Source organism: Berghia stephanieae, chromosome 6, assembly GCF_034508935.2.
Source record: "Berghia stephanieae isolate SIO BIC M18660-M18661 chromosome 6, UCSD_Bste_1.3, whole genome shotgun sequence".
Taxonomy (NCBI): Eukaryota; Metazoa; Mollusca; class Gastropoda; order Nudibranchia; family Aeolidiidae; genus Berghia; species Berghia stephanieae.
The window spans coordinates 14,012,668-14,034,802 of NC_088365.1; the positions used below are offsets into that span (position 1 = coordinate 14,012,668).

Genomic DNA, 22,135 nt, shown 5'->3' on the forward strand with positions numbered 1-22,135 from the left:
GGGTTTTTTTTTGGTTAAAATACAGTTTATTTGGATGGAGGTCAATGCTTACAGATAGCTACCCATCTCTCTCTCTCCCATATCCCATCCAGACACAAGTACAGGATCCCACTAAGTGGAATATGTTCAAATGTTTACAAAATATTCAAAACTTAAAATTTAACAACATATAACAGCTGTGCATTTGACTGTTTCCTTCCCAGGCAAGGACTTTGGAGCTGTAGCCATCGTATTATTACGACCAGGGCCAGGACAATTCAAGTTATCTCATTCCAAATCAAAGGCATAAAGCAACCCAGACAAGATTTAGGGGGGAACAGAAGACAGAGCAAGTGACCTGCTGACCTGCTGACCTCCATAAGAGGTCAAATGGTCCCACCCAGAGGCAAGGGTGACCTCTTTTCAGAAAAGGAAAGCGAATGAGAAGGGGCAAGGGAGAAAGAGATTTGTTTTCCTTGTTTTTAAGGGTTTTACGGCGCTTGCTTGCAACACATTTAGGTTATATCAGCGCCAGTAAATTCTAGAATTACAATTAAAGCACCCAAGAAAAAGTAAGACATAGAGGAACTGGGAACAGATAGAGATCAGATGTAGATTCCAAGAGCATCAGCGCCAGTAAACAGATATAGGGGGATAGAAGACACAGTAAGTACCTCGCTGCCCACTATGGGAGGTCAGAGGGAGAGAGAGAGGTGATCTCAAACTAAGTACACTGACTGTGCTCTTGGAATCTACATCTGTTCCCTATTTGAACAAATTCCCCTTTGTCCTACCTTTTCTTGGGTGCTTTATTTGTAATTCTAGAACTTTCTACTATCCCATTTTCTTCCTTTTTACTGGCGCTGATATGACCTTAATGTGTTGCAAGCGCCGTAAAACTAAAACCCTTAAAAATAAAAAAATACTCTCACATGGCTTAAATAACACTTCAAAATCTTTTTAAATTTTTCTGTCTTGCATCAGCTTATATTTTCAATAAGTTTTACTGACTTCGAGATGCTCATCTAAGTAAATTACAAAAGACACGACCCTTATGTCAACCCTCATTCCACCCAATGAAACAGTATCACTCACACCACTTTCTCCAGTGTCAACCTTTTGAACACCTCAGATGCATATTCCTCCCACCAGGGGCAGCGTGGCTCAGCAATACGGTCTTTGCTTCGTACCCAAAAGGTAACGAGTTCGATCACCCGCCGCTACGTTGTGTGGCCTTGAGCAAGTCACTTAGCCCTAGCTCACTTTGCGTCGCTGCACTGCGGCTGACGCCTGGGTTATTCCAGTCTTCCCTTGGAATAGACCCTAAAGACAAATTTCCCCTTGGGGATGAATAGAGGGAATGTTATTTTTTATTTTTTTAAATCTATCGTCAGTAACACTGTATAATTCAGAAGAGCGAGTGGAGCAGGCACTTATGTTGGTAACAACAAGAGATGAAGTGAGCAGGAAAGTGCCAGAAGACAAAAGAGAATAAAAAATTTTTGCGGCAGTGATTGGGGTTTTGAACCCGCGACCTTACTGGCCAGTGAGGTCGCCGGTTCAAACCCCCATCACCGCCGCGAAAATTTTTTATTCTCTATTGTCTTCTGGCACTTTCCTACTCACTTCAACACTCTGTCTATAGTGGATAAGTCGAGATATCAGTCTGCTCTTTGTTAATAGGCATCTCAGTGCTGATGGTTTTCCTCGGATCCGCGATTTCGGAGTCCAGAGGAGGAATTTCCTCCTTTTGAAAATTATACTTTCTCGAAACAATGTGCTAGCAATGAGAGAGTTGATGTGTGGTGGAACACACAGGTGCAATTTCCCACTCTCCAGAAGTTAGCTAGAGTATCAATGATAGTCTATCATCTCAATTGCTCTAAAAGTGGGGTTTAGTGTAGTAAAAATGGGGCTTTAAGGCAATCGTTCAACTTTTTCCTACTTTTTCACTTTTTGTCACCATCAGCACTGAGACATCCTACTTGTGTTGTTCTCAGTAAATTATGTCAATCAGACAATACGTGTTAAAGTAAAAGTTACACAGTTTTGTGTGTCGGTACGTTAAATGTGGCTGGCGGATTTTGTGAATATTCATTTTACCTAAATGCAGAGCATCAATATCAACACCCCAATGAAACAGTAACGCACACTATTTGTTTGAGTGTTAATCTCTAGTCTCTTTGAAGACTTCAGATGTACATTTCTCCCGCCAAATCTACCATCAGTAACGCAACAATATATTATAGAACGAGGTTAATGTCACTCTGCTCTTTTTTTTTTCTTTTTAAAAAAAAACTATTTCTATACCGCCTGTGTTATTGATTAATTTTCAGCAAATTAGATCAATCAGACTAGAAATGATAAAGGTTATACAGTTTTGTATCTTTTATGTTTCATTTGGCTGGCGGGTGTTGTGGGTATTTTTCTTAATAATAATAATAATGTTGAAAACTTATATAGCGCTATAACTCCGAGGCACCAGACTCTAAGCGCTGAAATTACAAATTACTTTGGCTGAAACATAATCATTTACACACACACACACACACACTCAACAAACAACACAAACCAAACCTATCTTGCTTCTCATACCATCTACTAAAATTGAAACATGTTTTAAGCGAACGTTTAAAAATAGACAAAGATAAACTCATTGCATCAATACTCACCTGGTACATCTAAACAAAATACATCCAACTTACATATACCTTGAATAACGTTTGTAGTCTGGTTAATACAGTTTAGTGAGACAAAGGCTAGAGCTCAGCTGGTTTCTGGTACACATACGTGAATGAGAGTGTCTGTGTACCCCCGTGTCACCACACAAGAACTTATTGGTGTCTGTATACCCCCGTGTCACCACACAAGAACTTATGAGTGTCTGTGTACCCCCGTGTCACCACACAAGAACTTATGAGAGTCCATGTACCTCTGTGTCACCACACAAGAACTTATGAGTGTCTGTGTACCCCCGTGTCACCACACAAGAACTTATGAGAGTCTGTGTACCCCCGTGTCACCACACAATTTAGGAGTGTCAGTGTACCCCCGTGTCACCACACAAGTACTTATGAGTGTCTGTGTACCCCCGTGTCACCACACAATTTATGGGTGTCAGTGTACCCCTGTGTCACCACACAAGTACTTATGAATGTCTGTGTACCCCCGTGTCACCACACAAGACTGAAGGGCTAGAGCTCAGCTGGTATTTGGTACTGATAAGTATGAATGAGAAAGTATATATGTATCCCCGTGTCACCACACAAGAACTTATGGGTGTCCGTGTCACCATACAAGACTGAAGGGTTAGAGCTCAGATGGTATTTGGTACAGATAAGTGAATGAGAGTCCATGTAGCCCCGTGTCACCACACAAGACTGAATAAGGGTTAGAGCTCAGATGGTATTTGGTACTGATAAGTATGAAGGAGAGCTCGAGAGTGTCCATGTATCCCCGTACTCTAGGAAAACGCATCCTTAAAGTATCGATGGTTTTAATAACCCTTCTCTTGGCCAAAACTCCCCACTCTGGGAGTTTCTTGAAGACCTCGCGAGGTCCCAGGTTTGAGATTTTCCTGGCCAAATTTTTAACTATATACGTATTTTTCAAGAGTGCAGCAGTGTACTGGTTAAAAAGCAACTACTAATTAATAATTTTAAGATTTAAGATTTCGTAATTCATAACGAGAGATCAATCGTGTGCGGCTATGTGGTCTAGTGGTATGACCCTCGCTTTCAGATCAGATGGTACTGGGTTCGAGCCTCGCTTGGCGCATAGTTGAGTCCTTGGACTAGGCTCTTTACTCACATTTTCTCATCGTACTCAAGTGTATAATGAGTACCTGGCTGTTAACAGCGTTGGGTCTGGAGAAAAAAAAATTGTATTATCGGATTATCGCCTAATAGGCGTCATGTCCCGTTCTACATGTTACGTGTTGCTGTTGGTCAGGGACCTTTTGCAAAGTGCTTTGAGCATGTTTAGTGGATATTGCGCTATGTAAAAGCTCAAGTTTGTATGATTGATTTATTTTATTTTTTCTTTTGGTGTCACGTGATTGATTTATTTTATTTTTTCTTCTGGTGACACGTGCATTCCACACAGCCTGTGTTAGGATTTTCTTTGTATCCTTTCAGGTCACAGTCTAAATCGCAGGTAACGGAGGGACAAGTTGGTCTGTCTTTTGCTGAGGTCGTTGTGGTTGCTGTTGGTGTTGTTAACACTGGTGTTGCCGTAGTTGTATTGGTCGGTGAGAGTGCTGTAGTTGCTCTGGAGGATCGTGAAAGTTTTGTGGCTGATGGAGAACGTTTTGTGGTTGTTGTTGTAGTTGGTGACGGTGATTTTGTGTTTGTGACGGTTGATGAAATTGTCGTGGTTGATGTCGAGATGTTTAAGATAATTGAAGGAGGTTTTTGGGAAGTATCAGCCATAGGCCTCCGTGTTTTTGTTTCGGTTGCTTGCAATTGCCATGATGGTTGTGGTGCTTTTTTAGTCACATTTGTTGCTATGGGCGTGGATGCTAAGATTGTGGGCCTCACAGGGGAGAATGAAGTTGCTTTTCTCGCCTCAAACTCGCATATAAATCCAAATCGTTTTTCTGATGCCACCCAGCGTGACTCTTGGCATTTGGCCTCCCACCATTTTCCGGTGACTGCATTCAAAGTCGCACATTCTTTATTATTGGGAAATTCAAAATTACTAAATTCCAGTGGCGTTCCGTCAACCCAGTAATATCCAGCCGGGCCCCACCCTGATCTGTATCTCAATCCGATCCAATACGCTTCAAAGGGGAAGTGCTTGTATGTTTTGGTGAGATGACGATGCAGGAAAGAGTTGATTTCTTTTGTTTTCACCAATGCTAAAGTCCCTCCAATCGATTTACAAAAACTTTGAGCACCTTGGAAGGTTTTCTCAACATGCAAATAGAAAATATAGCAGTTTTCCTTGAAAATTTGAAGATTTTCAGCTGGTTTTGGTTGAACAGGACAGTCTTGTTTTGTAATTCGTTGTTTGATATTGATACTTGTGGTTGGTGTTGATGTTGATGATAATGCTGATGGTGTCATTTTTGGGTAAGTCGTATGGATTGTGGGTGTTGATTCATAGGAATTAGTAGTAGAAGTTGTTGTTGTTGTTGGCAGTGGTGGTGATGGTGTTGTGGTTTTTATCGTTGCCACAGTTGTCGTGTTCATCATTGTTATTCTACTCCTGACTAGCGCCTTTCCGCCTGACAAATGAATGGATTTGATAAAACTGGCGCGCATGGTTGAGTATTCACACACGAATAGCTTCTTATTATAACGACTATCCACAAATAATTGAATGAATTTCGTCACACATGCAGAATCCTCCCACAGCCCGGAGTCTGGGTACATGCTCACACAATTCTCCCCAAACGCTGGACTTTGACTCATAAAATTTCGATACTCGCCCAGTTTCGACCCATCCACCCATCTGTACTTTTGCTCATTCTTTATAAATTGCAACCCAATCCAGATAGGATCGTGATAAATGTTGTATAAATCCCTCAGCGTCTTACCGATGAAATTGTTTATTTTCCCATTTTTGGGCATAACCAAATTTCCTCCATGTTTCTGGCAGTAGCTCTGGGCGTCTGTAAAGTCCTTCTCCATATAAACAACAAACTCGTAACATTTGTCTTCAAAAACAATGGCATTCATTTGACCGAAAACATTTGGTGGACAATTGTGCAAAGTGGTTGCCAATCCTGAAAACCATGAGTTGAAAAAAAAAAGTAATTGCAAAATTAACTTAATGTGGAATAAACAAGTGTTTAAAAAAAAATAATCTAGTTATAAGTTGTCAGTATGTCTTGATGCTTTTGTATTTTAATAGTACTTGGTAGAATCCTGTAACATTGTACCTGTAAGGATATACGGTGTCGTTCTCTATTTTTCCAACATTCCAAATCATCTTCTTCTTAATGTACGGCTATGTGGTTTTGTGGTAAAACACTCGCTTTCGGATCGTAAGGTCCTAGGTTCGAGGCTCGCTCGGCGCATAGTTGAATCTTTGGAAAACACTCTTTTCTCGCATTCTCTCACCGTATTCACGTGTAAAATGACTACCTGGCCGTTAACTGCATTGTCTCTGTCCGAGCAAAAATTTAATAAAGCAGAACAGGCGTCATGTCTCGTTCTACATGTTAAGTGTTGCTGTTCGCTCCTTTTATCATAAGGTTGAGCACTATTATTTCATGGTTTTTGTTTTTATTACATATATATATATATATATATATATATATATATATATATATATATATATATATATATATATATATATATATATATATATATATATATATATATGACATCTTTAACCCTCTCCTTACCAACCATAGGAAAATCGTCACATTCGTTACGATACAACCAACCTTTTTCTTATTCAAATTACTTTTGTACATCATAAAATATAAAGAAAATGAACAGACAGTGTGTTTTAGAGCATGTTTTGCTAAAGAAAATATTTATCGCAAGAACTTACACTTATTGTGTTTGAGTGATAAAACATCTATTTTTGTGTTAGTTGTGTGTGAATTTTTGGGGAAATTCCTGAAAATGGCTGGTAAGGAAAGAGTTAAGTTTTCAACATGGTTCGACAGCTTGATACTAAGAGCTAACCACGCTTTCCCTACATAATAATAATAATAATAATAATAATAATAATAATAATAACAATAATAATAATAATGATAATAATAATAATAATAATAATAATAATAATAATAATAATACTTTATTGCATCCCAAAAATGAATTTTTTTGTACAGACGTGTTATAATTTACAGAATAAGATAAAAATACAATGGAAATAGGATGTATATTATACAAAAAAAAAAAAATAAAGGAGCAGCTCCATAACCAGAACCGCGCTTTATAATATGAATAATTTCAACACTGTAAAATAGATAAAACTGTCACTATAAAAATTGAAAATTGAAAAAATTGCAAAACAAATAAATTAATATTTACATTATTTGAAAGTAGAACCGCCTCTGACTCACGCCATTCCAATTAAAGTAATTAACTCAGTGTGTAGTTGGTTGTTTCCTAATCTGAACGTTTGTCCTACTTATTTAATAGCCCGTCATTACAATTATTGGCCGACATTCACAAGCATGAGTCGAGGTTGGGAATCGACGTATACATATTTACAGGTCTGATAACCGAGCGCAATAATTATTAGGGCTTGAATTAACATTTCTGTAACGGACAATAACTGGCGCTGATATAATGATAATAATAATAATAATAATAATAATAATAATAATAATAATAATAATTATAATAATAATAATAATAATAATAATAATAATAATAATAATAAGATAATAAGATAATAATAATAATAATAATAATAATAATAATAATAATAATAATAATAATAATAATAATAATAATAATAATAATAATAATAATAAAATAATACTAATAATAATAGTAATAATAATAATAATAATAATAATAATAATAATAATAATAATCATCATCATCATCATCATCTTTATTGTCCAAATAGGCAATTCTTATAAGGTATGACCTTAATGTGTTGCAAGCGCCGTAAACCCTTAAAAACACAAGCAATGAAATGATAAACTTGAGCTTTTATATAGGGCAATATCCATTAAACGTGCTCAAAGCGTTTTACAAAGGGTCCCTGGCCAACAGCAACACGTAACTTGTAGAACGAGACTGACGCATGTTTGGCGATATTACAAATGTTTTTCGACGACGCTGTTAACGGCCAGGTATTCATTTTACACATAAGTTCGGTGAGAGAATTTGAATAAAGACTCTGTTCCAAGGACTCAAATATGCGCCAATTGAGGTTCGAACCCAAGACCTTCACACCCGATAGCGAGTGTCATACCACCGGACCACATAGCCGCAGTATCTTGCGTTGCTCTTTGATAGTACGTGAATTTCCATCACAACAGGCCCATAACAGTTTGGATAATCAGACCTTCAAATATGTTCACGTCAATTTTTACAATTTAAAGCTTTTAACATAATATAAATTTCATTCTAGTCTGACATTCTCGCACAAACAAAATTGCTTAAAAATTTCGCAAAGCTCAGAAAAAGTGTGGCCAAGTCTGCCGTACTCGAGAAAAAAAAAACATTTAAAAATTTGGCCAGAAAACTCGTCCTTCAAATATTAATCGATTTAAATAACCCTCATCTTGGCAAAAACACTCAAACCTGGGACTTCGCGAAGTCTTTCATCATCCCAGATTTTGAGAATTTTTGCCAAGATGAGGGTCATTTAAATCGATCGATATTTGAAGTACGAGTTTTCTGGCCAAATTTTTTAATATGGTTTTTTTTTCCAGAGTACGATAGAAATGTCATCACGTCCATTTAACCAGTTCACTGCGGTGCTCTGGAAAAAAAAAAGGTTTTATTAAATTTGGCCAGAAAACAAACTTGTCATTCAAATTAATATCGACCGATTTAAATGGCCCTCATCTAGGCAAAAACTATCAAACCTGGGACTTCGCGAAGCCTTTCATCATCCCAGATTTTGAGAATTTTTGCCAAGACGGGTGTTATTTAAATCGATCGATATATGAAGGACGAGTTTTCTGGCCAAATATTTAAATATGGGTTTTTTCTAGAGTAAGGCAGAAATGTCAAAACAAACTTCTCCTTCAAATTAATACCTATCGATCGATTTAAATGGCCCTCATCTTGGCAAAAACTTTCAAACCTGGGACTTCGCAAGGTCTTTCTTCAGTCCCAGGCTTGAGAGTTTTTGTCGAGATGAGGGTCATTTATGGATATTTGGAGGACGAATTTTCTGGCCACAGTTTTAAATGCTCGTCTTTCACGAGTACCGGTTGATTAGTTTAAAAAGCTGAAAATACTTTAATCTTGATGCAAGTTCGTGCGTTTTTGATTTACATTTCACTCATCAACGACCCCGGTAAAATGACAGAATGAAAAAAAAAAAAAAAAACAAAAAGAAAAACAAAAAAATAGCAACATACACACAAAAAATAAAAACAAAACCCCCCAAAACACAGAATTAAAAAAAAAACAACTATTTTTTCCTGAGTCTTCCAAAATACTTAAGTATTTGAACATGTTTGTTGCCATGGTTACGAAAACGCCTCTTTTACTTTTGATTCAGTCCGACGTGTACATATATGTAGGTCTGAGATCCAGACTCACTCATGGACCTAGTTTAACATTGCTGTACTGGACAATATTTGCGTCATCTTTTAAAGTTTCAGTTAGGTACAACAATGAGCCCATAAGGAATTGGATTATCAGACCTGAAAATAGGTGCACCTCGACTCAGCCCGAAATACGAGATGGAGGTTATCATTGACCTGGGAAAGAAGCTATCTGACGTTGTGTCCTTGTAAGACACTTTCTACACATTACACCACACGACTCAAGTATGAATGAGTATCAGATAATCTGGCTACAGGCAGTGAAGGATATTGTAAGAATGTGTAATTATTGTGTGTGTGTGTGTGTGTGTGTGTGTGTGTGTGTATGCTTGTATGTGTGAATCAGTATGTTTCAGCCAACGTAAATTGTAATTTAAGAGCTTAGAGTCTGGTGTCTCGGAGATATAGCGCTATATAAGTTTTCAGCATTATTATTATTATGAAGCATGGCGCGTTGAGCATGGTAAATCCGTGGAAATGCGTTATATATCGTGATGTCAACAAATGGCATTTCCTGTACTCACCTAGACCAGACAAACAGGCTACAATCAGGAGCGGGCACAGCATGGTTGTTCGTGGACGTAGAGAAAAATCACCTCACCTACAAAATACAACACACAGCACACTACACAGATACACACAATGATAAAGTTGCAAGGGTCTTAGCCCGTGCTTTGTAGACCACCTACACACAAACCCACCGCTTAAAACTGGTATAATGCCGACCAGCCTAATACAACGAAATTTTCGTAGAATTACAACATGCTGACTTTAATTTTAGAACTACATGAGCATCTCTAAGTCCTGGATTCGAATCCCACTCTGAACGGCGCACAGTTGAGTTCTTGAAAAAAAAGGCTCCTTATTCACATTCTCTCGCTGTACTCGGGTTAAAGAAACTAGTACCTAGCCGTTAACAGCGTTGTCTCTGTCGGTGGAAAATAGATGTAATATCGCCTAACAGGCGTCATGTCATGTCTCGTCCAACGTGTTAAGTGTTCCTCTTGGCTAGGGACCCTTCTAAAGCGCATTGAGCAAGTTCATTAGACATTGCCGAAGTGCACGTATTTACAGGTCGGATAACCCAATTCCTTATGGGCTCATTCTTATAATGGATCTCTCAAATTTATTGTCCATTACAACAATGTTAAACTCGGCCCCTAACTGCCCTCGGATGTCAGACCTGTATACATGTGCACATCGGATATTGCTCTAATTAAAAGTAATAAATAATAACGTGAAGTTGAATGTAAGCCTCAATTTAATTACAAAAAAAACAGATCAAATGTAATTAAATTGAAGCTTACATTCAACTTCACGTTATTATTTATTTCTTCGAGTTTCGAGCAGCAACATTTACACTAATTAAAAGTATACGTTTAAAAAAACCAAAAAAAACCCAGATTTCATGTTTTTTATTATTAATTTTAGTTTCTAGCATCAAGATCACTCCATAATGGTACCGTTTCCATACGACGGGATACATATTTTGCTGTGTTGATAGTCTACAGTTTTATTATGAGCAGATGGTTATTCTCCCATCCTGTGTTACTTTGAATTTTAGGCTGTTTTTTTTCTGTTTGTTTTAAATACGCTTTTTTCCAGATTACGGTAATTAATTGACCTTTAGTATAGCGCAATATCCACTAAACGTGCTCAAATGGTTTTATAAAGGGGCCCTGTCCAAAAGCAACATGTAACATAAAAAACGAGACATGATGCCTGTTAAGCGATATTACAATTAATCATTTTCCGACAGAGATAATGCTGTTAACGACCAGGTACTCATTTTACACCCGAGTAGGGCGAGAGAATGTGAGTAAAGATTCTTTTCCAAGGACTCAGCTTTGCGCCGAGCGAGGCTCGAACCCGGGACCTTGTTGCTGTTGGCCAGGGACCCTTTGTAAAGCGTTTAGAACACGTTTAGTAGATATTGCACTATGCAAATGCTTAACTTTTTTTCTTTTTATTTGGGGGGGGGGGGGGGGGGTCGGGGGATTCGCACCCAGAGGCTACAGAGTTCGACACCCCGCCTCGTTATATAGCCTTGAGCTTACTTTGCGGCACTGCACTGCGGCTTACGCCATGTTTATTCTACCCTTCCTAGAAAAGACACACTATCCTTTAGAGATGAATAAAGAGGATTTATTTATTCATATTTTTTGTTTGTTTTGCTTTAATTTTTGATAAATTCAATTTCCGGTACCGATATAAGTTACTCCGATATCTTCTTCTTCTTCTTCTTCTTCTTCTTCTTCTTCTTCTTCTTCTTCTTCTTCTTCTTCTTCTTCTTCTTCTTCTTCTTCTTCTTCTTCTTCTTCTTCTTCTTCTTCTTCTTCTTCTTCTTCTTCTTCTCTTCTTCTTCTTCTTCTTCTTCTTCTTCTTCTTCTTCTCTTCTTCTTCTTCTTCTTCTTCTCTTCTTCTTCTTCTTCTTCTTTTCTTCTTCTTCTTCTTCTTCTTCTTCTTCTTCTTCTTCTTCTTCTTCTTCTTCTTCTTCTTCTTCTTTTTTCTTCTTCTTCTTCTTCAAGGATAATAAGATTCATGAACGTTGTGGTCCTCCCAAGCTCGTGCTGAGACCCCATAAAGCTTCGACTTTAGTGTGGTCCTTATTCAGGCCAACAAATGGTCACTCTTTGCTCATTATACTTTCTACAGTCCTGCAAAACATGTTTGGCAACTTGCTTCCCCTCTCCACATTCACAGATGTCTGTTCTCCAATCTTAAAGGCTTTGAACATGTGGTGTCCGAGACGATTATGTCCGCAGCGAAGTTTGAAAATGGCAACTTGATCTTGTCGTCTGAGATGCCTTACGGGGTCATTTTCCATATATTCTTGGTGCTCCTTGGTCCACGAGGGTTTGGCTATGATCTGGATACGTTACTCCGATATAATGGGTGTTTTTTTTTTCTTTTTACGAAACCCGCCAAAAACCATGGTCTCAGGTTCACTCTCCGCTGGTGTACACTTCACTGAGTCTCAGTTTCACTCCCCACTGCTGCCTACTTCCCATAACTTTGTCGGGTTTCGGCGGGTTTCGTAAAAAAGAAACACAAATACAGTTCCTAAGACGGCGGGTCCTGGGTGTGATTCCTGACCTCCCACAGTGGGCAGGGAGATCACTCACTGCGTCTTCTATACCCCTGTACTTGTGTGTGTTCTGAGTTGCTTCCTGTCTTTGTCTTGGAATGAGATTACTTGCTTTTGTCATAGCCCAGCCTGGGGTCTTTGACAGGGAGGAGAACGGTCAAATATATAGCTACATTTGGGAGATGCTATTTTTTTTTCATTGTAAATCGTCTCTCTGTTAAGCACTGTTATATTTTTTGTTTGTTTTATAATGGTTTGTGACCATTTGAGTGAATTCCGCTCAGTGCAGATATGTGCTTGTGTCTGGATGAGACTTTTAGGTGATCTCAAACTAAGTACATTGTGACTATTTTAGTATCGGGATGAAAGGCAGATTATTTTGATTATGGGGGGGGGGGGGGGGGGGGGGTGAAAAGACGATAATGGATAATAGATAGAGTGTGCTCTTCGAATCTACATAATCTATTACCTATTTAAACCATTCTTCTCTGTCTTTCTTTTCCTCATGTGCTTCCAATTTTTAAATCTATAACATGTATCTATCGCACTTTCTTCTTTTCTACTGCCTGGCGCTGAAATGACCCAAATGATTCATAAGCGCCGTATTAAAAAAAAACCTTTCAAAAGCAAAAAGTGTAAATGTTGCAGCTCGAAGCTCGAAGAAATAAATAATAACGTGAAGTTGAATGTAAGCTTCAATTCAATTACAAAAACAGATTGTAATTAAATTGAAGCTTACATTCAACTTCACGTTATTATTTAAAAACAAGAACAAAACATTAGACGGCCGGTCACATAAATGATTTTAATTCCGTCATAATAAATGTATATTAATTTTTTAAAGCATTATCTGGTTGAAATCCCTGCTGGCGTCCATCCGCACGCCGGTTGTTGCTACTTCCGTCCATCAATCTCCTACTTCTCCTTGGTCTCTTCCTCTACTTTTGGGATGGCATGCAGGCAATCGAGGACTTGGAAATACCTGGTGGGTTTTTTGAGGATTCGAGAATGAAAATTTGGTTCATATTTATGTCAGTTGTTTATGATAAATTGTGGTAGGGATTAGAAACAATTCAATGGGGAAAACCGGACGTCCACATACTAGCAGGTCTTTATATGAGGTCGCAGTAATGAAGATAATATTGATAATAATAAAGATAATATAATAATAAATTAGTAATAATAATAATGATAATAATAATAATGATAATAATAATAATAATAATAATAGTAGTAGTAGTAGTAGTAGTAGTAGTAGTAGTAGTAGTAGTAGTAGTAGTAGTAGTAGTAGTAGTAGTCGTCGTCGTAGTAGTAGTAGTAGTTGAAGTAGTAGTAGTAGTGGTATTAGAAGTAGTAGTAGTAGTAGTAGTAGTAGTAGTAGTAGTAGTAGTAGTAGTAGTAGTAGTAGTAGTAGTAGTATTAGTAGTAGTAGTAGTAGTAGTAGTAGTAGTAGTAGTCGTCGTCGTCGTCGTCGTCGTCGTCGTAGTAGTAGTAGTAGTAGTAGTAGTAGTAGTAGTAGTAGTAGTAGTAGTAGTATAAAGCCAGATAGGCCATAGATATCTCAATTTATCAAATTCATATATTATAAAGTGTTGCTATTGGTTCTTCGTTGTATATTTTTACATGTTTGTACATTTGCACACACACACACACACACATACACACACACACACACACACACACATATATATATATATACACACACATTGTCGCCATAGATTTTCAACTTTGTGTTTATACATTTTGATGCATGCCACTTCTGTAAACGAAATTCCATTTTTTTAAAATGAATAAAGTAGATATTATTATTATTATTATTGTTATTATTGTTGTTATTATTATTATTATTATTATTATTATTATTATTATTATTATTATTATTATTATTATTATTATTATTATTATTATTATTATTTTTATTATTATTATTATTATTATTATTATTATTATTATTTATTATTATTATTATTATTATTATTATTATTATTATTATTATTATTATTATTATTATTTTTATTATTATTATTATTATTATTATTATTATTATTATTATTATTATTATTATTATTATTATTATTTATTATTATTATTATTATCATTACCATTATCATTATTATTATTATTATTATTATTATTATTATTATTATTATTATTATTATTATTATTATTATTATTATTATTACTATTATCATTATTATTATTATTATTATTATTATTATTATTATTATTATTATTATTATTATTATTATTATTATTATTATTATTATTATCATTATTATAAGCACATACCTCTCGCCGGAGGAAAGTTCCCCGTTCCTGACTCTCAGTTCATCTCTTTCCCTCTCTAGAGCCTCCTGTTGATGTACCAGTCTCTCGTACTCAGTCCTGAAATCATATTAGACATTGTATCTGTTACACAAAGATATTTTCATGTTAACCCTCTCCTTACCAGCTATTTTTAGAATTTCCCCCGAAAATTCTTTCCCACCCAACACAAAAATAGACTTTTCTTACTCAAACAAAAAGTAACAAGTGAGCTCTACAACACAGTGTTTAGTATTTATAGCTGTTATCAAAGCATTTCTTTACATTTTGCGATGTATGAGAGAAATCAGAATGAGAAAATGGTCGGTTACATCGTTACGAATGTGACGATTTTCCTATGGGTGGTAAGGAGGGGTTATCGACTACATTGCCAACTTACAGCGAACGACGAACGATGTGGAACAAAACAGAGTTATAGGACATATCTTCGGGCTTTTTTTTTTACAAGTCGTTCTTTGTAGGTTGGGACCGTGACAACAGGAGTCCTTATCTAGTTAACTGCTCAACTCTTGAAAAAAAAAACTCGTTAAAAAATATTTGACCAGTAAACTCGTCCTTCAAATATCGATCGATTTAAATTACCCTCATCTTGGCAAAAACGTTCAAAACAGGGACTTAGCGAATTTTGGCTTTTCAATTAGACTATTTTTATATCACGCCTATTTGTGAAGCAGGTTTTAGAGTTGTTTTTTTCTTTCTTGTTTTTGTTTGTTTTTTGTTGTTGCCATGATGAGGGTCATTTAAGTCGATCGATATTTGAAGGACGAGTTTTCTGGCCAAATTTTAAAATGTCATGCTATGGGTCTTTTTCAGAGAACGACAGTATAATATTCCTTCATGGAAGCCTAGGCGACGGGATCTCTGATGGTGTCGATGCGAAAGGAGGGCGCAATTTGATTTTGTTTGTTTGTTTGTTTATCTTACCTGTTCCCATCGAGACACATATCCCTGTCAATATGCATGTCGTCATAGACACATCCACAGTGTTTTTTTTATCTTACCTGTTCCCATCGAGACACATATCCCCGTCAATATGCATGTCGTCATAGACACATCCACAGTGTTTGTTTGTTTGTTTATCTTACCTGTTCCCATCGAGACACATATCCCTGTCAATATGCATGTCGTCATAGACACATCCACATTGTTTGTTTGTTTATCTTACCTGTTCCCATCGAGACACATATCCCTGTCAATATGCATGTCGTCATAGACACATCCACAGTTTTTGTTTGTTTATCTTACCTGTTCCCATCGAGACACATATCCCTGTCAATATACATGTCGTCATAGACACACCCACAGTGTTTGTTTATCTTACCTGTTCCCATCGAGACACATATCTCTGTCAATATGCATGTCGTCATAGACACATCCACAGTGTTTGTTTATCTTACCTGTTCCCATCGAGACACATATCCCTGTCAATATACATGTCGTCATAGACACATCCACAGTGTTTGTTTGTTTATCTTACCTGTTCCCATTGAGACACACATCCCTGTCAATATGCATGTCGTCATAGACACACCCACAGTGTTTGTTTATCTTACCTATTCCCATCGAGAGACAACTCTGTCAATATGCATGTCGTCATAGACACATCCACAGTGTTTGTTTGTTTATCTTACCTGTTCCCATCGAGACACATATCCCTGTCAATATGCATGTCGTCATAGACACACCCACAGTGTTTGTTTATCTTACCTGTTCCCATCGAGACACATATCCCTGTCAATATGCATGTCGTCATAGACACACCCACAGTGTTTGTTTGTTTATCTTACCTGTTCCCATCGAGACACATATCCCTGTCAATATGCATGTCATCATAGACACATCCACAGTGTTTGTTTGTTTGTTTATCTTACCTGTTCCCATTGAGACACATATCCCTGTCAATATGCATGTCGTCATAGACACACCCACAGTGTTTGTTTGTTTATCTTACCTCTTCCCATCGGGACACATATCCCTGTCAATATGCATGTCGTCATAGACACATCCACAGTGTTTGTTTGTTTGATTATCTTACCCGTTCCCATTGAGACACATATCCCTGTCAATATGCATGTCGTCATAGACACACCCACAGTGTTTGTTTGTTTATCTTACCTGTTCCCATTGAGACACATATCCCTGTCAATATGCATGCCGTCATAAACACACCCACAGTGTTTGTTTGTTTATCTTACCTGTTCCCATCGAGACACATGTCCCTGTCAATATGCATGTCGTCATAGACACACCCACAGTGTTTGTTTGTTTATCTTACCTGTTCCCATCGAGACACATATCCCTGTCAATATGCATGTCGTCATAGACACATCCACAGTGTTTGTTTGTTTGTTTATCTTACCCGTTCCCATTGAGACACATATCCCTGTCAATATGCATGTTGTCATAGACACACTCACAGTGTTTGTTTGTTTATCTTACCTGTTCCCATTGAGACACATATCCCTGTCAATATGCATGTCGTCATAGACACACCCACAGTGTTTGTTTATCTTACCTGTTCCCATCGAGACACATATCCCTGTCAATATGCATGTTGTCATAGACACACCCACAGTGTTTGTTTGTTTATCTTACCTGTTCCCATTGAGACACATATCCCTGTCAATATGCATGCCGTCATAGACACACCCACAGTGTTTGTTTGTTTATCTTACCTGTTCCCATCGAGACACATATCCCTGTCAATATGCATGTCGTCATAGACACACCCACAGTTCTCGTCAATGTATTCAGCGCAGTTCATACGGTATTCTTCCCCTACAGGTCAAAGGCCAGGAGTCAAGGGGCAAAAAAAAACAAACAAACAAACAAACAAATTATAAACAAACCATGTTTGTATCATAGTGACTATAAATGACAAGTAAATAGACACAAGTGCGGAAAGACATGCAAAGACATATATAAATAGATAGATAGACAGATAGATAGATAGATATATAGATGGATATATAGATTGGTAGATAGATAGATAGATAGATAGATAGATAGATAGATAGATAGATAGATAGATAGATAGATAGATAGATAGATAGATAGATTGGTAGATATATATATATATATATATATATATATATATATATATAGGGAGATAGATAGATAGATAGATAGATAGATAGATAGATAGATAGATAGATAGACAGATAGATAGGTAGATAGATAGATAAATAGGTAGATAGATAGATAGATACATAGATAGATAGATAGATAGATAGATAGGTAGATAGATAGATAGATAGATAGGTACAAGCAGAAGGAGATTGAAATTATCAGATGCTCATAAAGTGTTCCCCTAGTTTCAAAGATTTATTATTCTAAAACTATCACAGATATTTACATCTGGTTTTTACTATCTAAGAAAAAGTCATACATTTTTGCTATAAGCATAAGTCATTATCCTTCATTACATCAACAAATCTTGCAAAAGGAACCTGAACTTTTTAAAAAGCCCTCATTATTCCCTTCCTTTTATTTCGGAATAACCTCACGGGGTCGAAACTGTCGTTGTGTAGTAGAGATTTTTTAAAAAAAAATTTATATAGAGCAATATCCCCTAAATGTGCTCAAAGCGCTTTACAAGGGGTCCCTGGTCAACAGCAACATTTAACATGTAGGACGGGACACGACGCCTGTTAGGCGATATTACAATTTTTCGGACAAAGACAACGCTGTTAACGGCCATGTACTCATTTTACACCTGAGTACGGTGAGAGAATGTGTAAAAAGCCTTTTCCAAGGACTCAACTATGCGCCGAGCGCGAGGCTCGAACCCAGGACCTTCTGATCCAAAAGCGAGTGTCAAACCACTAGACCACATAAACCACATAGTAGTAGTATCGTTCGGCTACACTTCTATGTTCAAGGTATCAATCCGGGTTCGGAAGTCATCATCACATTTGTTGATGGTTTCAAATCCCCCTTCCAGTTTTGTCTCTGGGCAATCTAGTACGAGGTGGTTTGCATCTTGTGGTGCTTGGTTGCACTTTGGGCATGTTGGTGATTCTTGGAGCCCCCATTTGTACATGTTGGCAGCTGTTCTTGTATGTTTTGACCGTAGTCTATTTGTCGTTGTGTCATGTGATTACATGAATTGAACTCGCCAAAAGGAGCTCAATACTGTTCCATAGCCCAATTTGGTTCAACAGTCGTGACGCCACTTCCCTCTTAATGACGCATGTTAACTTAGTAACCGGTTCTAAACTATCGGAACAATGGCGGAAGTCATTATGAAATACTTCTCCGACGAGCATAAAAGTGTATCCAGAGGAGAAAAACATTATAAATCTGATAATGTTTTGACTTTTATACATTCTGATCACATGACATGTGAAAAAGTTCTAGTCAGCACGAAGAATAAAAAGTACAAATTTTCTTTGTTTAGAACCAAGCTGCTGGTTGTTGGGCGGATATGACATCAGACTCTTGAATCCTATTTGGCAGACCATCACAGGAGATTAAAAAGAATGTTATGCTGCATCCCATCTTCATGAATATCGGCCATATGTGTTTGGCTGGCTGAGAAAAACCGGCAAGATGCGCAAATTTCATAAATTGAGTTATGTATACAGAGGTGTAGACCACATCTTTCTGATCATTTCCCACTTTAAATTTTCTTTCTATGTCTATTAGAACCCAAGTTATGATTTTTTTTCTGAATAAAATGTGTTGCCATGGAAAACAATTTATCTTCCATTCTGGCTCATATCTCGAATCGAAGCTTGCCGCATCTTCCCAGGTTTTCTCAGCCAGACTCCCAAATAATTTTTACAAGATGGCGTACCTCCATCTTGGAGTCAAGCCGCTTGAATTTGCATTAAAGAGAAACAAAATAAGAATATGAAGAGGCTTGTAATGTCATACTCACATGTCCGGGCCATCGGGCATCTCATTCCAAACCTTCCTGGAATTTTGAAACGGTGAAAAAGAAAAACAATTAAAATTAGATTGATCTTGAGGCGATGTGCATGCACAGTTGGGGTGTCAAACCACTAAACCACATAGGCGCACAATCTTAAAATTATTTGCATATTATTATATAACAAGATGTTACCGTTAAAAAAAACCAATCTAAATAGCAGAGTGATTTGTAATCAAAAGCGAACGGGGGTGTTGGAAAATAAAAGAAGAAGATCGTTGAAGATCATATCTTCTGACGCGACCAAAGGTGAACAATGAAATGGGCGATGGGCACATGTAAAAGTCAAATTAATATGAAGTGTTAAACATAATGGAATAGAACGCAGGATAGGGCTGGAAGCCTACACCACCACCACCACCATCATCATCATCATCATCATCATCATCATCATCATCATCATCATCATCATCATCATCATCGTCATCATCATCATCATCATCATCATCATCATCATCATCATCATCACTAACAATACTACTACCACCACCATCACCATCGCCACAAACAACAACCACCACCAATAATTTTACCACTACCACTATCGCTATGACTATGAATGTTTTCATCATTATCATCGTCATTATCAATGTCGTCGTCATCTACATTGCCAGCTTTATCATCATCGTCATCATCATAAACTGAAGGAACAGCATAAGAATTTTATGATGAGGTGAGAAACAAAGGAATCAACAATAGTTTTCAACAATTGTGACGTCACTTTCTTCGCAATGACGCATAGCAACTGGTTCTAATCTATCGGAACAATGGTGGACGCCATTATCTCCATCACCTCCCTTATGAAATATTTCTCAGGCGAGCATAAAAGTGTATCCAGAGGAGAAAATCATTATAAATCTGATCTTGTTTTGACTTTTATACAATCTGATCACATGACATGTGACAAAGTTCTAGCCAGCATGAAGAATAAAGAGTACCGGTTTTCTTTCTTTAGAACCACGCTGCTGGTTTCTGGGCGGACGTGACATCAGACTATTGAATCCTATTTTTAAAATTTGGCCAGGAAACTCGTCCTTCAAAATATTGATCGAAATAAATGATTCTCATCTTGGAAAAAAACTCTCAAACCTGGGACCTCACGGGGTTATACGCAATGTCCGAGGTTTGAACGTTTTGCCAAGAAGAGGGCCATTTAAATCGATGGATATTTCAAAGAAGAATTTTTCCAGAGTTTAGCTGTTATAACCGGTGTTTCTTTTGTACGAAACCCGACGAACCCCAAAGAAAACCCATAGTCTTAGGTACACTCCCCACTGATATACACTTCCCTGAGTCTCAGGTACACTCCCCACTGTTGCCTACTTCCCATAACTTTGTCGGATATTGTCGGATTTTGTCGGGTTTCGTAAAAAAAAAAAAAAGTATTTGCTTTTTTACGTAACCCGCCGAAACCAGGTCCCAGGTTCACTCTCCAGTGGTGTACACTTCCCTGAGTCCCGGGTTCACTCCCCCATTGCTACTGCCTACTTCCCATAACTTTGCCGGGTTTCAACGGGTTTCGGCGGGTTTCTTCGTGTTTCGGAGAGTTTCGTAAGGAAGAAATACCCGTTATAACAGTTTCAAAAAGATTCAAGTACAAAAATCTCACCGAAGAACGGGGGAGGCTCTGGAACTTCGCCTGAATAAAGAATAAATATAAATATATTTAGAAAGAGCATTTATATAGAATTATACCATGTTCAATGCGCTTCACATTTTAGTTATTCCCTTTAATGCCATTTCATATTGTACAGATATTGTCTGTTAGGCGTCATTTTTTTTTTTTTTTACAAACGCTTTAAAAATAAATAACTTGAGCTTTTATATAGGGAATGAGATTAGCGGAAGAGTAGCGTCCCTTGATTGGACGTCACCCATAGTCTGTGACGTCACCGGCGGAAAAGTTATTAGAGAGATAACGTCATGTTGGTTGTGCGCATGTGTCTCTCGTCCTCGCGGACGCCGGAGACATATGCGCACAACCAACATGACGTTATCTCTCTAATAACGTTTCCGCCGGTGACGTCACAGACTATGGGTGACGTCCAATCAAGGGACGCTACTCTTCCGCTAATCTCATTCCCTATAGCGCTATAGCCACTGTATATTATGTATGACTTTTTCTGACAAAATCCTGCCTAGTCAGAGACTAGAAAATGCTCACAAGAACCTACTTTTTTACGTCACTTTCTTCGCTGGGGTTTCAGACTAGGCAACTCTAGTCTGCCTTCATAAATAATGGGCACTGGTGTACGACGGAAGTAAAAATTGAACTTTTATGTAGCGCAATATCCACTAAACTTGCCTAAAGCACTTTACAAAGGGTCCCTGCTCAACAGCAATGCGTAACATGTGGAACAAGGCATGGTGCCTGTTAGGAGATAATACATTTTTTTTTCTCCAACTAAAACAACGCTGTTAACGACGAGGTACTCATTTTACACCTGTGTACGGTGAGAGAATGTGAGTAAAAAGAGCCTTTTCCAGGGACTCAACTATGCGCCGAGCTAGGCTCGAACCCAGGACCTTCCGATCCGAAAACGTGTGTCATACCACTAGATCACATAGCCGTACTCACCAGGTCTGCCAGCATGACCGTTCGGGCCACTTG

At 37.6% G+C, this 22,135-nt stretch overlaps 2 protein-coding genes across 5 annotated transcripts in view; both read right to left on the reverse strand.

Annotated features, from left to right (window-relative positions):
• Nucleotides 1–3,991: 3,991 nt before the first annotated feature.
• LOC144974519 (uncharacterized) lies at nt 3,992–9,918 on the reverse strand. Its single transcript, XM_078917451.1, has 2 exons — nt 9,703–9,918; nt 3,992–5,707 (listed from the first exon to the last, which is right to left on the reverse strand). Exons 1-2 carry the CDS (start codon nt 9,743–9,745, stop codon nt 4,047–4,049), a joined length of 1,704 nt encoding a protein of 567 aa, XP_078773577.1. The 5' UTR covers nt 9,746–9,918; the 3' UTR covers nt 3,992–4,046.
• A 3,134-nt stretch (nt 9,919–13,052) lies between these two features.
• The window catches only part of LOC144974520 (uncharacterized), a 28,906-nt gene continuing 19,823 nt past the window's right edge, over nt 13,053–22,135 (reverse strand). For 2 of the 4 annotated variants that reach the window (XM_078917452.1, XM_078917453.1), the window contains exons 3-8: nt 22,103–22,135; nt 21,134–21,163; nt 19,474–19,509; nt 17,267–17,369; nt 14,556–14,651; nt 13,053–13,248 (exon numbers count right to left, since the gene is read on the reverse strand). The exon at nt 22,103–22,135 is cut by the window's right edge and continues 9 nt beyond it. In XM_078917452.1, the coding sequence (XP_078773578.1) occupies nt 13,182–13,248; nt 14,556–14,651; nt 17,267–17,369; nt 19,474–19,509; nt 21,134–21,163; nt 22,103–22,135 (365 nt within the window). In that variant the 3' untranslated portion in view covers nt 13,053–13,181. The remainder of the gene's footprint in view (nt 13,249–14,555; nt 14,652–17,266; nt 17,370–19,473; nt 19,510–21,133; nt 21,164–22,102) is intronic. The other 2 variants (XM_078917454.1, XM_078917455.1) reach the window with 1 other exon arrangement.